General features: G+C 36.9%; 2 protein-coding genes across 3 annotated transcripts in view; one reads left to right on the top strand and one right to left on the bottom strand.

The window, feature by feature from the left end:
- The window catches only part of ECT2L (epithelial cell transforming 2 like), an 81,913-nt gene extending 73,916 nt beyond the window's left edge, over positions 1–7,997 (top strand). The window contains exons 17-18 of the mRNA XM_012650482.1: positions 6,312–6,484; positions 7,870–7,997. Coding sequence (XP_012505936.1) covers positions 6,312–6,484; positions 7,870–7,997 — 301 coding nt within the window. The remainder of the gene's footprint in view (positions 1–6,311; positions 6,485–7,869) is intronic.
- Positions 7,998–10,797: 2,800 nt separating this feature from the next.
- The window catches only part of REPS1 (RALBP1 associated Eps domain containing 1), a 74,792-nt gene continuing 72,406 nt past the window's right edge, over positions 10,798–13,183 (bottom strand). For both annotated transcript variants that reach the window (XM_012650496.1, XM_012650497.1), the window contains one exon: positions 10,798–11,067. In XM_012650496.1, the coding sequence (XP_012505950.1) occupies positions 10,999–11,067 (69 nt within the window). In that variant the 3' untranslated portion in view covers positions 10,798–10,998. The remainder of the gene's footprint in view (positions 11,068–13,183) is intronic.

The following is a 13,183-nucleotide window of genomic DNA, read 5'->3' as shown; positions in this document are numbered from 1 at the left end:
TACACTGTGACCTCAATTCTCTGATAGATCTGAGAAAAGTTGTTGATTCTGAATTTCTCAGCTTCTTTTTTGTTGTGAGGATGCGATTAACAACTTCCAAGCTCTACATGTTAAATGGAAGCTGGTAGCCTCAGTTATCAGAATTTACACTTCCATCTTCAGTATTTGAACAACAGAGTATTTTGAGGATAATACAAAATTATTTCACACCCTAATTATGGAGTAGATGTATATTTAGTAGGTGCTGATAAAAGAAAAATAGCTCAGAGCAGTCAGCTAGCTATGTGAGGTATATGCAAAATGTATCGGGTCCAGAGAGACATCATGTGTGGAACTTCAGTCATTCCTCACCCCCACCTTGCACCCATGACTGGGGGCAATTGTTTAAAGGCATTTTGTTCCTGAGTAGCTGCCTCACCCACAATTTTCACGCTCCTGGAATGTGTGATATAAAGAACAATGTATGTATAGCTAATGAAAAGCTTGTTATTTAAATGTAAACTCTCGGTAAACAACTTAGGAACTGCCTCTTCCTCAACTCCTGGCCTCCCAAGCAGCTGGGACTACAGGCACACTGCTACCTTGTCCAGCTAATTTTTAAATTTTTTTGTAGAGACAGGGTCTCACTATGTTGCTCAGGCTGGTTTCAAACTCCTGGCCTCAAATGATCCTCCTGCCTCGATCACCTAAAGTGCTGGGATTACAGCTCTTCTTTTCCTTTAAAAATCCACTTGTAACTGCTGCTAATTGGAGTGTGTATTCAAGGCAATTTGAATCTAAGCTCTTGGGTTGCAATCCTTAAGGCTGGCCCAAATAAGCTCTTTACTTATATTGATTTTCCCTCAGCTTCTTTTAGGTCAACAGTACTTTCTCAGTGATTCCATTTGACCATAAATACAAATGTAACTTCACATTAATATTTGAAGTAAACGCTAATAGGCTCACATTCTAAAAGATATCAATCAATATTAGCCTGTAATCTTTTCTATCATTTTAGAAAATCACATAAAATCCCAAGAAATGCCATTCCCATGATTTCCATCAGGAATTTTTACTTGGAGGAAAAACACTCTGCTGTATTTATACATATAGTACTGATTCACTTGAGTATAATAATGCCTTACGGTTTATCATGTTTTAACTGCTCTCATTTGACAAATTTATTACAATCACGTGGTGAGGCAGGTAGGACTGTTACTCAGAACTCGGTACTTGTCCGCGAGGCCAAATCAGAAGAACGAGGACAAGTGTTTTGGGGAAGAGGAAAGAGATTTACTTTGCCAGCAAAGAAGGAAAAACGGCAGACCTTCTCATCTCAAAAGCCAAATGTCCTGAACATTCCACAGGAGTACAGAGCTTTTAAAGGGTGGGTTCTCAGCTTCAGGCAATTACTATTCAACTATAGTTGATGATTCTGATCATCCTTCTCAGCTGAAGACAATCTTGTGACCTCCCTTTACCAGGTCAGGGCTCAGCCATCTCCTGTTGCACAAATAAACAAAAGACTAACCCTGTCCCTCCCAACCACTGGCCTGAGGCAGGGATGCAGGCTTTAGTTTTCAAAAAGGAGCAGAAGATGTTTTAAAGAGACAGAAAATATTTTTGCTGTTTTTTCCAGGCCACTTCCTCTGTTACAGGACAGGAGTCTGGCTTAAGTTGCCTGAGGTCACAGACCTTTTATTCAGATCCAGGTCTCAGTGCACTGGCAGTGCTGTTCCCACCAATTAGACTGGCAGGTGGAAAGATGAACAAAGCCTTCCTCATAATCACTCACCAATATAGCAGCAATACCAAACAGATAATTAGTTAACAAGGGCTATGACACAGAACAAGTAAATGCGCTCTAAATGAAAAACTTTAGGATAGGGATGAAGTAAGAGAGTCATTTTAAGAGCTAGCAAATTCAGAGAGCATTTGTTCCTCTGTGGACATAGACCAGAGTTTTGGGTATGTTAAGGTTTTATAATATGTTATGTACCTTGGAACTTAATTGTATTATTGGTTTTTCAGAAACACTGATTTTCATTTATGTGACTTTAAGCTTGCTAAATATTAAGCATGCTTTTTTTCTTCCAGTGGGGTCTGGCCAAAGGCACGGAAGTGGGGCTCTCTAAAACTGGTAGAGGCCTGGCCTTGATCACCAAATGGGGTCCTCCACTTCCCAGACCCAGAGTCCCCTTGAGGAAAGACCCTATTTACTACACTGCCCAAAAGGCCTACTCTAAACTTTACTCTTAGCCTTCCCCAGAGGGACCTACGGTCATTCACCAGTGTGACTTTGCATTGGGGAAAGGGTACCCAGACTTCTCAGGGACACTAGACTCGGTTCAGAATTGACTTTTTCTGGGGACCCAAAAAGCCACTGTGATCCACCTGTCAGAGTGTGGGTGTCCAGGCACTAGGTGATAAACAGTTTTGGCTCAGGTCAGCTCCTGTTGTCTGTTCATTCCAAAGTTCCTGTCCTGAAAATTTCCTTTAAAGTTTTATGTATTTATAGAAGTTGGGTACTTTGTGCCTTTCTCTGTCTTTGGGCTGGTTGGTGCAGTATTTAACAACAACAAAACACTTATAAAATGGAGTTAAGAATTTATATTATGGCAGCTGTGTTTCATTTTGCTGAGTCATTGAACCTATCTGTAAATAAGCAAAAAAACCCTATCCAAGTTCAGGGGAAAAAACCACCCTTGGAGTTGATTCTGAGTGTGAGCAGATGCATTTCTAAAACACTAGTGGAATCCACTTCAGCTGCTCCCTTGTGTCAACATTAAAGGCGAAATCACAGTTGGCCTTCCTTATCTATGGGATCCGCATCCCCTTCATTCAGACAACCAAGGATCAAAACCATACAAAAGAACTAAAAACAAATAAAAAACCCAATACAGTATAACTATTTACATAGCATTTACATTGAATTAGGTATTGTAAGTAATCTAGACATGATTTAAAGTATATGGGAGGATGTGTATGGGTTATATGCAAATTCTGTATCATTTTATATTAGAGACTTGAACATCCTTGGATTTTGGTATCACAGGAGGTCCTGGGACCAAATCCCCATAGATACTGAGGGACAACTGTATTTGCTTTTGCATATTTAGAGGAATTGTTAAATTTTTTTAAACCTGGTGTTTTGTCTACGGATGAGAATTGTTGGGAGAGATCCAGGGGCGCTTAATTTAGTAAATGGCTTTTGAAAAGCTTTTCTCTAGATAAAAATCATATATACGTATGTGTTTTAAATAGCACTCTCACAATCAGACTGAAACAACCTCTTGTGTGTTAATCTTTCCCTCACTCATGTCCTCAGATTACAAAAGGCCTCCCTGCTAAGCACCCTGAGCTCAGGTCAGTGTGGCTGCCCCCTCCCTACCCTGGGCCAGTCACCCACCCTGGTTCAGGTAGATCAAAAAAACTGTAATTTTCTTTCAATTACCTCTGCTCTCAATGTTGTCCTTCCCAAAGGAACAGAACATCTACCAAAGCAAGCACTCTTTTGAATGCCACTTCTTCGAAGCACTCTGAAGTCATATTCCCTAATAATTCAGATAAAACAGCAAAGTTTTATTACAACTTTAGACATTTTTCTAATCTTGTATGATAGGAGAAATAACTGTTCGTATCAGGGATATCACAAAAATATTGTTCCTCTTCCCCACTAAAAAAGCAAAACATGGTAGAATTCTTTTGCCTATTTAAAGTTGCCACTCACCCCATACTTCTCAGAGCATTGCAAACGCACCCCCATCTTTTCTGCTTCCTCTCTCCCTTAATCTCTAGTTCAATACACTCCATTATCCTTAGAATAACCTATCAACTTGACCTAGAATATTATTGCTTGCAAGATATCAATAAATGTGAAGGACTCCACTCCTTCCAGCCTAAGTCATAACCAAAGACAGGAAGGAAGGGTTTGAAAGGACGAGTTGCGCTATGGTTGGGTGACCACTGCATTTCCATCTATTCATACACCTAAACAACTCCTAACACTCTCCAAATAGCTGAAATCAAAACACAGTACTCCTTGAAATGCTGTAGCTCCTTGATCCAGTTCTTCCTTCGCCCAGTTCTTTGGCATGGCTATAACCAATAAATGGCTTAAGTGCCTTCCTGCTCCAAGTGTGGCCTGCAGATCAGTGGACTCAGCACCACCAGGGAGCCTGCTAGAAATGCAATCTCAGGCCACCCTAGCTCTACTGATTAGAATTTGCATTTTAACAAAATCACCAGGTAATTCAGATGCAAATTAAAGTTTGTACTATGTACCAGTCAGAGTCATTATCATATAAAGTGAGTTATGTGAATTATAGTGCTTTCATGGAGAATAACCTGGAAGTCTTTGATAAAAATATATAGACAATGGTCTCCCCTTATCCATGGGGGATACGTTCCAGGACCCCAGTGGATGCCTGAAGCCTCGGAGAGTACCGACCCCTACATATACTACACTTTTTCTTATACACACATGTACTTATGATAAAGTTTAATTTTTAAATTAGGTACTGTAAAAGATTAACAGCAGTAACTGGTAATAAAGTAGAACAATTATAACAATGTACTGTAATAAAAGTTATGTGTATGTTTATATCTGGAATTTTTTGGACCTTGGTTGGCCACAGGTAACTGAAACTATGAAAAAGAAAACCATGGATAAGCGGGGACTACTGTACCCTTTATCGATCAGCCCTACTCTCAGGAATCCTATCTGATATAAGCAACAGCAGATGTAAGGCATTTGTTTATATGTAAGGAATCAGTTTATTGCAACATCATTTATAGTGGCAATGTAGAAAAAACACGTGAAAGGAGGGAGAGGAAGAGAAAAAAGGGAGGGGATCCAAGCCTCTAAACAAAGCAAAAGTCCATCAAAAGCAGACACCCATCAAGAGGGGAAAAGTTGAATAAACGATGGTCCATCCACACCATGAAGTACTGTTTAGCCATCAAAAAGAATGAATTAAAGTTATACCAGTTAGCTTGAAGAGACTGCCATTGCTAAGGAAGAAAAGCAGGAAAAAATCGGGAGAAATCTTAGCATTTTCATAAAATAATGGCAACCTCCCCACAAACAGATGTGGTGATTACCTGAGCAAGTACAAAGAGTGAAAGGATATGTGCTAGGTTGAGAACTTGGGTGACCTGAGAGAAGAGAGGAGTGAACCAACCAAAGTGGAAGAGTGGAGGGAAAAGAGAGTACACTAAGTAAAAAGCTAAGAGGCTGATGTCACTTAAGCATTTGGTAACACTTTATGTTCTATACTGACAATTTAAAAATTAAACACAAATGGTGAAGATTAAAAAATAAGAGATTCCCCTGAACAAGCATACAGAAACTGACTCTTCTTCAGAGTAGCTTCCTTAGGGTTGCTTGATGCTTCTAAAAGGAAAAAAAAAAATTATCTTCTATTAAAACATTTAGCTTGCTTCACTTAGCCATTCCTAGGGGGGAAGTGGGTGGGGTCTCCCCAGCTCCTCCCTGTGTATCACCTGGTGCTTTGCTAGAGTACTCACACAGGATGGAAAACCCAGCGAGACCTGCCAGACACAGTGATCAGGCTCCAGCAATAGAACAGCAAAGAGGGTAACATATGGGAGGTTGAGGACATCAAATTTTGCCCCCTGACAAATACACTTGCAGTTGACCATGGTAGCAACCTCAGTGAAAATGAAGAACTATTTGATTTTTACCTTCCATATTGATAAAGTGTATTAAGTTACCTATCAATTTCTTTCCAATCTAAAGTAAAAATTTTTATATTTACTTCTACCTAGCAGTTTAATGCTTCCCCCCAGCCCCACTTTCTACTGAGATACCTCATGCCACATTGGTTCTTCTGCTTTTCTCTACCCCAGCCTGTTACCCTTAAAGATGAAACAAAACAAAAACTTGTTTTCTTCAGATTGCCCCAATACATCAAAACACCAAAATTGATAAAAGTTTAACACCACAGCTATAATGTGATTCATTTCATAAGTGAAGAAAAGTTCAATGTTTATCTTTCCCACACTGATTACAAAATACTTGTCCAATGGACAAGCTCGAACCACTCCACCAGGAACCTTGATGGCCCACAGTTCTGGTCTAAGTCTAAGGCAGACAGAGAAGGGACTAATCACATCAGGAGGAATATTATACTGAGAACTTCAACAAGCTGCTCAAAAGGTCTGCAGTGGGATAAAACCCTTGACTAATGGCTAACCAGTTTCAAAATGGTTAACTAGTAACCATAGGTACCTATGTTAACTAGTAACATCGGTACAAAGCATGTATGTACCTATGTTACTAAAACTGTCCCTTCTCCATTTCAACCCAGGCTCTATGAACACATCCGTGATCTCAGCCTTTTTCTCTTCAATGATGTACTGCTTATTTCTAGTCGGGGCACATCTCATACTCCATTTGAAAGGACTTCAAAAACCACCTACCAGTTCATTGCATCAGTGGCCCTTCATAGGATATTTGTAGAAGATATTCCAGATTCCAAGTGTATGTATTCTTTTCCTTCCAAGAGACAAATACTATAGCTATATTACACAAAGCTCATTAACCGATAAAAAAGTAGGAAAAGGACTGGAATTATAATTTACCAGTTAACAATTTCCCAAACATTAGGATTTCATAAAATAATGTGAACTTTCATCTACCTGTGAAATAGCAGAAGACAGGAGTACTGGCATTGTCAGACATGCACCCTGAACATTAGAAAAGCGGCTTTCAAAAACCACAAAGGGAGGCAAGACCTCACATTATCATGAATTCTTTGAAGCAGTCTGACAAGAAAGCTGGAGCTCTTAACCACTATTCTATACTGTCTGAAGGTGCTACAGCTTTGAAGCATATTTTAGATATTTATCTATTACTTTTCCATTCTACTGGGACTAAGTATTATTACAGATCGGATTGTACCTTTTCTTCCTTAAGTTTGCATTTAAATTGGGAGTTGTTTTCAAATGAAGGAATCAACATATTTGTAAAGGATGCTTAGTAACTTAAACATTCCATTTATAATAATTGCAACAGAAATATCTGTCATAAGAAATCCTACTTAAAACTATTATACTTATTTTTAGTTATTATCCTACACTCTACTTCCCAAGCTTAGAGGATTCATATCTCTTTCCTATATTTCTGTTAGGCCAAACAATGTGAATGTAACACCTCCCATTCTAACATTTTCACTGCATGTAAAGGCAGGATTTAAAGTTAAAGCTGGAACCAAGACCTTAGAGAAGTAACCAACCCCTAACTAAAAGGGCTGCTTCCTAATGGCTTCAGTCCATTCTAAATCTGATGCTGAGAAAAAATGAACACCAAGTGTGGAAATAAATATTTCCACCTAGAAGACAAACTCAGATAAAAGGAGTTAGTTACCTATAAACCACTGAGTATGGTTAAATAGTGTATGAAATATGTCTCTTTTAAGTTCCCTCCCACCATGATAATCACAACACTGCTATGTAACCTAACAGATAGTGGGGTACTCAGCCAGGTAGTGGCTTAATTCTGTCACTGGCCCTCATACCAAGGTTGTCTAGGTCTAGTTTTCAGCATCTCTACCTACAATAACTATTAGTAAAGTCTGTCACCAATTCCGGTTCCTTCTAGAGTGGTTGAAACAAGGAATTAAAGAACATTTCATCATCTATCGGTTTTTAAAATAACTGCTAATTATAATTAACTATGATATAAAAGCAATACTTTATATTTGAATTATTCAGTAATTTTAGGACATTACCACATTTGTATTTGTTTTCAATCTCTTTTTAAATTTCAAAAATTCTTAAAGATGACTTAATTTTTGAATTTTAAAATATCTTCTTTTGATTGTTACCTGCAAAGATTAATTAGCGTACCTCAAATGCTTTTTACAGATGTCAAGAATGCATTTATTCTTCAAGGTCCAAAGCATGAATGGATTTGTGCTACAGAGGTAGAGGATGATAAGTTCCTATGGCTGTCAGTACTCCAAAATGCAATCAAAAGTAGTATGGAGAAGTAAAATCAAACTTAAAGAAAACATCAGGGGTGCCAATTCTCCCTGGCAAAAACAGTCAACATATATTTTCTGTTCCAATGAATACCCAATAAGAAACAGAATGATTATCGGTCAAGGATGATGAGAGGACAAACTAGGATGACCTATGAGGTTCCTTCCAACTTTAAAACTTTATTATCTATGCTCACTTATGTAGAATGTATCATAACAACAATATAAGGCCCAAAATTTGAACTAGTTCTCTTGGCAGTTATATTCATGGATAATATTACTTAGAGTAATTTGACTGTTGTGATGAAACCTAAGATAGAGCAAGTATACTGTGTAAAGTTTTGTTTTATCATCTAATAAAAAATAGAAGCAGAATGAAAAGTGTTTTTGCTTAAATGATCTGTCTAGAAAAGTATTTTAATGTGTTGGTAATTTACCAATCATCTATAACATGTTCATGAAATAATTATTGATTTAAAAATATTGGCCGGGCGCAGGAGCTCATGTCTGTCTATAATCCTAGCACTCTGGGAGGCCGAGGCGGGAGGATTGCTTGAGCTCACGAGTTCGAAACCAACCTGAGCAAGAGTGAGACTCCGTCTCTACTAAAAATAAAAAGAAATTAGCCAAACAACTAAAAATAGAAAAAAAAAATTAGCCGGGCATGGTGGCGCGTGCCTGTAGTCCCAGCTACCTGGGAGGCTGAGGCAGTAGGATCGCTTGAGCCCAGGAGTTTGAGGTTGCTGTGAGCTAGGATGATGCCATGGCACTCTAACCCGGGCAAAAGAGTGAGACTCTGTCTCAAAAAAAAAAAAAAAGAAAAATATGTATAAGAAATATAAATGGCAACCTACTAAAAAAACTTGTCATATATATCCTTAACATGAATGTACTCTTCTAGAGAGCATCAAAAATATACCACTACAAAGTATTAAAAAGTTTTTTGTAATTTTTAAGTGTTTTTGTTTTGGGTAGCAAAACTAAAGTCTTAGATCTTCCAAAAAAGCAGCTTTAAAAATATTTTTGACGGCCGGATGCAGTGGCTCAGGCCTGTAATCCTAGCACTCTGGGAGGCCGAGGCGGGAGGATTGCTTGAGCTCACGAGTTCGAAACCAACCTGAGCAAGAGCGAGACTCCGTCTCTACTAAAAATAAAAAGAAATTAGCCAAACAACTAAAAATAGAAAAAATTAGCCGGGCATGGTGGCTCATGCCTGTAGTCCCAGCTACTTGGGAGGCTGAGGCAGGAGGATCGCTTGAGCCCAGGAATTTGAGGTTGCTATGAGCTAGGCTGATGCCATGGCACTCTAACCCGGGCAACAGAGCAAGACTCTGTCTCAAAAAAAAAAAAAAAAAAAAAAAAAAAAAAAAATTTGTGACATTGTTAAATTAGAAAGCAATTGAAAAAAGCAATTTTTAAAAAACAAAAATAAATGGAAACCTAGCAAAACTCGCCTATAATGGAATTTAGCTGAGTAAAAATAAAAAAAGACAGTTCTGTTTCAACCAAACAGCAAACTAGGTGTTGAGGAGATTCCTGGGCTTTTAAAGCCTTCATTTGGTTATTCAACAAACTGAAGCCATACTGTTCGCCACTTGGAAATTTTAGCTGATATGTACAATAATATTTTTACCTAGTTGTTGCTACGTGAAAGTTATATTAATCTTGGAAGCTTTAGGTTGTCACTTTCCTTTTTCCTTCACATTTCCATTTAAGGTAATAAAATTGACTGGTCTAGTCCAGGATTATGAACCTAGGCTATTTAAAAATTTTCTTCTTTCAGCAATGAAAATAAAAATTCCTAATTCTTAAACGTTTAAATCCTTGTTTAAAAATGTACAAAATTACTGTGTTCTATTAAGATAAAATCACACTTATGATTCTGCTAAGATATAGCCATGCAGCTTAACATCTATGATCCTATAGACAGAATAAATCTTAAAGGGAATATCTGCTGTTAGTCAGCAGTGAATGCAAATTTACAAATGTGATCAAAATGTATCTATCACATAAAGTAAATTCTAACACAGAATAGGGCATACTCCAGAAACGCTTTGTTAATAGGAAAAACCTGTCTATCTTCCAAAACAAAAAAAAAAAAGTGAGAAGATGGTATTGGAAAATAATCTCTGTAGATTAATAGAGTTAATAGAGAGTTAAGTGCATAAATCATGCAAGAAGTGATGATGTTTCCAAGTAGATAGTACTTATGTAGTGGATTCACACTTCCCTTCACCGTGAAGGACAATTAAGAAAGGCCTATCGTGATAGCTACTTTTAAGTTTACATGACTACTGCTGAATTAACATCTCACGCAAAATAATTCTAAGTTACTGATGAAACTGATCAAATATTCACAAAGAAAATACAAAATCTGACATGTTTTATATTTGTCGCAAGTTGACATGTAAAAGAGGTCTGAAAGTACCATGTGACTCCTGAAGGATGTTGATTACTGCAGAGAGGAAGACTTTTCTAGTAAATTAGCTTACAGTGAAAACTGCCTTATCCAATATAGTTCTTTAAAACCAAAAACTAAATAGGAAACTCATTTTAAAGATACTTTACAGAACAAACATAGATGCTTTATGTAAAATATTAAACCTAAAAGAGGACAAATTGACAGTTTATATTTCTTTTTTGCAAAGATTTCTGAGCCTGTGGCTGGCTTGAGATGTAAATGGGATGTCCATTCTGTAAATCAAATCAGCGTGTGGTTTTGGCCATACAAATATAATTAACCACTATTATGTATTCCTGATGCTATGGAACAGCAAGGGTAAGGTGTGCCAACAAACACAATATACCCGCCAGAAAAAGTCATCCTGACCCCTTTTATTGTTGAAATTAAAAAATAAAAGATACTTAAATACAATGGTGAACATATAGGGCAAAACAGAATCATAAAATTTAATGTTGAATTATGCAGTGAGCTGAATGTTTGGGTCTCCAAATTGGCTTTGAACCCCAAATCACTTAAAAATGGTTGTGTTCACAGTTAACGGCAATTGGCTTATAGGTGAGAGAATGGTCGAAGTTGTTCCAGTTGAACTTCCAGGGAAATTCTCTCCTCAAGAACATCCTGAAAAAGATGCAAAGACCAAGTTATGTTTCAAAGTATATAATAATGAAGACACATCTAACAACAGCTCCACTTCAAGAATACAATTTAAATTTGTCAAGAAGGTTAAGGGAAAGCTGTTTCTATTTTAAAAAGTGTACTTCACTTCAGATAGTTTCTTTATATATTTATAATATTAAAATATGATCCTAGTAATATAAATTTTGTTAATATATGAATGAGGGTAATATTTTTTGTCTAATTAAAATGTCAATATTTGCAACGATGGGTATTTTTAATGTATGTGAATTTTGCATTAACCTTGTCCCTGAATTAACTGTAGATAAATTGTTAACATAGATTCTTTCCCCTAGTAATAATATCTGGTTATAGCAACTCCTGGATCTCATTTTGAATTCCAGCTTTACAAAGAATAAATTAATTTTGCATTCAGAATTTTTAATCACTGTTGATTGGGGGCAGTCTTTTCAGATAGCCATCAAATTCTAACTTATTTATTTTCCTTTTATTTCTTTTCTCTATCATAATGATAGTAACTTGTTTTAACCAGAATTACCTCTTCCTATTTGGTACCTCACTTCCTGTTTTTCATTCTCAGAGTTCATGAGAAAAGTGATTTATAAAATAGCTTCTACATACTTGCTTCAATGGTTTTCCTTAGTTCAGAAAAACATGCATTAACAAAATTTGCATCTTCAAGGTATGATAGGTATGATACTAAGTAAGCTTGTCCTTACGTTTTGCATTCTTCCTTTACAATGGACTAAATTCATAATCATACAACTATAAACATGTTCTCCTTTGATCAAAGAGTTATGCAAGAATATAATTCATTCAATAGACATTTATCAAATGCCTAACATATGCTGGGTTCTGAAGAAAGAGACAAGGTAACTGTAAGTTTATTTATGACAGTCCCAGTTTACGCCTAATGTTTTGACCTAAATACTAACACAACCCTCCCTCTTTTCTCTCAAACGTTTCTTGGTTTGGACAATATAGTATATAGTCTTCCTAAACAAAAATGATTATGATTCACCCTCAATGAGTTCAGTTTAGTAGGATAGACAGACAAATGTATCATAAATAATAATTCCAGGACCCTAACTCTAACCCTGCTCCTCATCTTTGTGGTTTAGAACCTTGCTATATTCAAAGTGGGGCCAACAATCTTCCAGCATCTCCATCACCTGGAAGCTTATTAGAAATGCAGAATTCTCAGGTCCCACCTCAGACCTACTAAATCAGAACCTGCATTTCAACATGACCCCAGATTATTTGTATATACATTAAGGTTTAAGAACCACTGATTTATAAGACATAGTCCTTAATAATGTTGATGAACCGTAAGTGATTCTGGGAGTAATTTTTATTCATAGGGATTCAAAGAAATCATAGTTAATAGAAAACAAACTCATTCCTCTCAGGTATTAGATGACAGTGGTACACACTATACATAAGCAACATTTCTTTTTAAGGCCATCTTTTCTTTTTCCATATGCAAGATGATTTAAATCGACCCCACTCCTCTGCCTCGTTAGACCTGTTTAAGTCCCTTTCACAGAATCTGAGATGTCTTTGATAAAAGGACAGGTTAACAGTCAAATCATTTAGAAGTTAAAAAGTGTTAGAGAGCCATCTATGTGATCTTGGAGGTCCCTGAGGTCACAACATTTCTTCTCTTTAGGTTCCTTTATGAAGGCACATTATAGGAATAGTGATGCCTTATATATATGTAGGATAAAGCAATGTATACCAAAATTGAGCATAAAACATTCCTTTTAGTACTAAAAGATTCAAAGGCTCATAAAACATTTTAGATACACATTTCTCTTGCTGCATGGAAAAGTTTCATATGAGGGTAAGAATTGTTGGATCACCTCTAAGTTCCCCTTCAACTCTGAGATGCTCTTAGGCCATGGAATGTCACAAGTAAAGATTCAGAAAGACTTGGAACTCAGACCTGGGTGGGGAGGAGGGGGGCAAGGGCAACGTATGTAACCTAAACATCTGTACCCCCGTAATATGCCGAAAAAAAAAAAAAAAAAAGATTCGGAAAGTACTTTACCTTTAATTGTTGCCTATCGTGATAGCTACTTTTAAGTTTACATGACTA

This window comes from Propithecus coquereli, unplaced genomic scaffold (genome assembly GCF_000956105.1).
Source record: "Propithecus coquereli isolate 6110/MARCELLA unplaced genomic scaffold, Pcoq_1.0 Scaffold329, whole genome shotgun sequence".
Lineage (NCBI taxonomy): Eukaryota > Metazoa > Chordata > Mammalia > Primates > Indriidae > Propithecus > Propithecus coquereli.
This window is presented reverse-complemented; position numbering and strand designations above follow the sequence as displayed.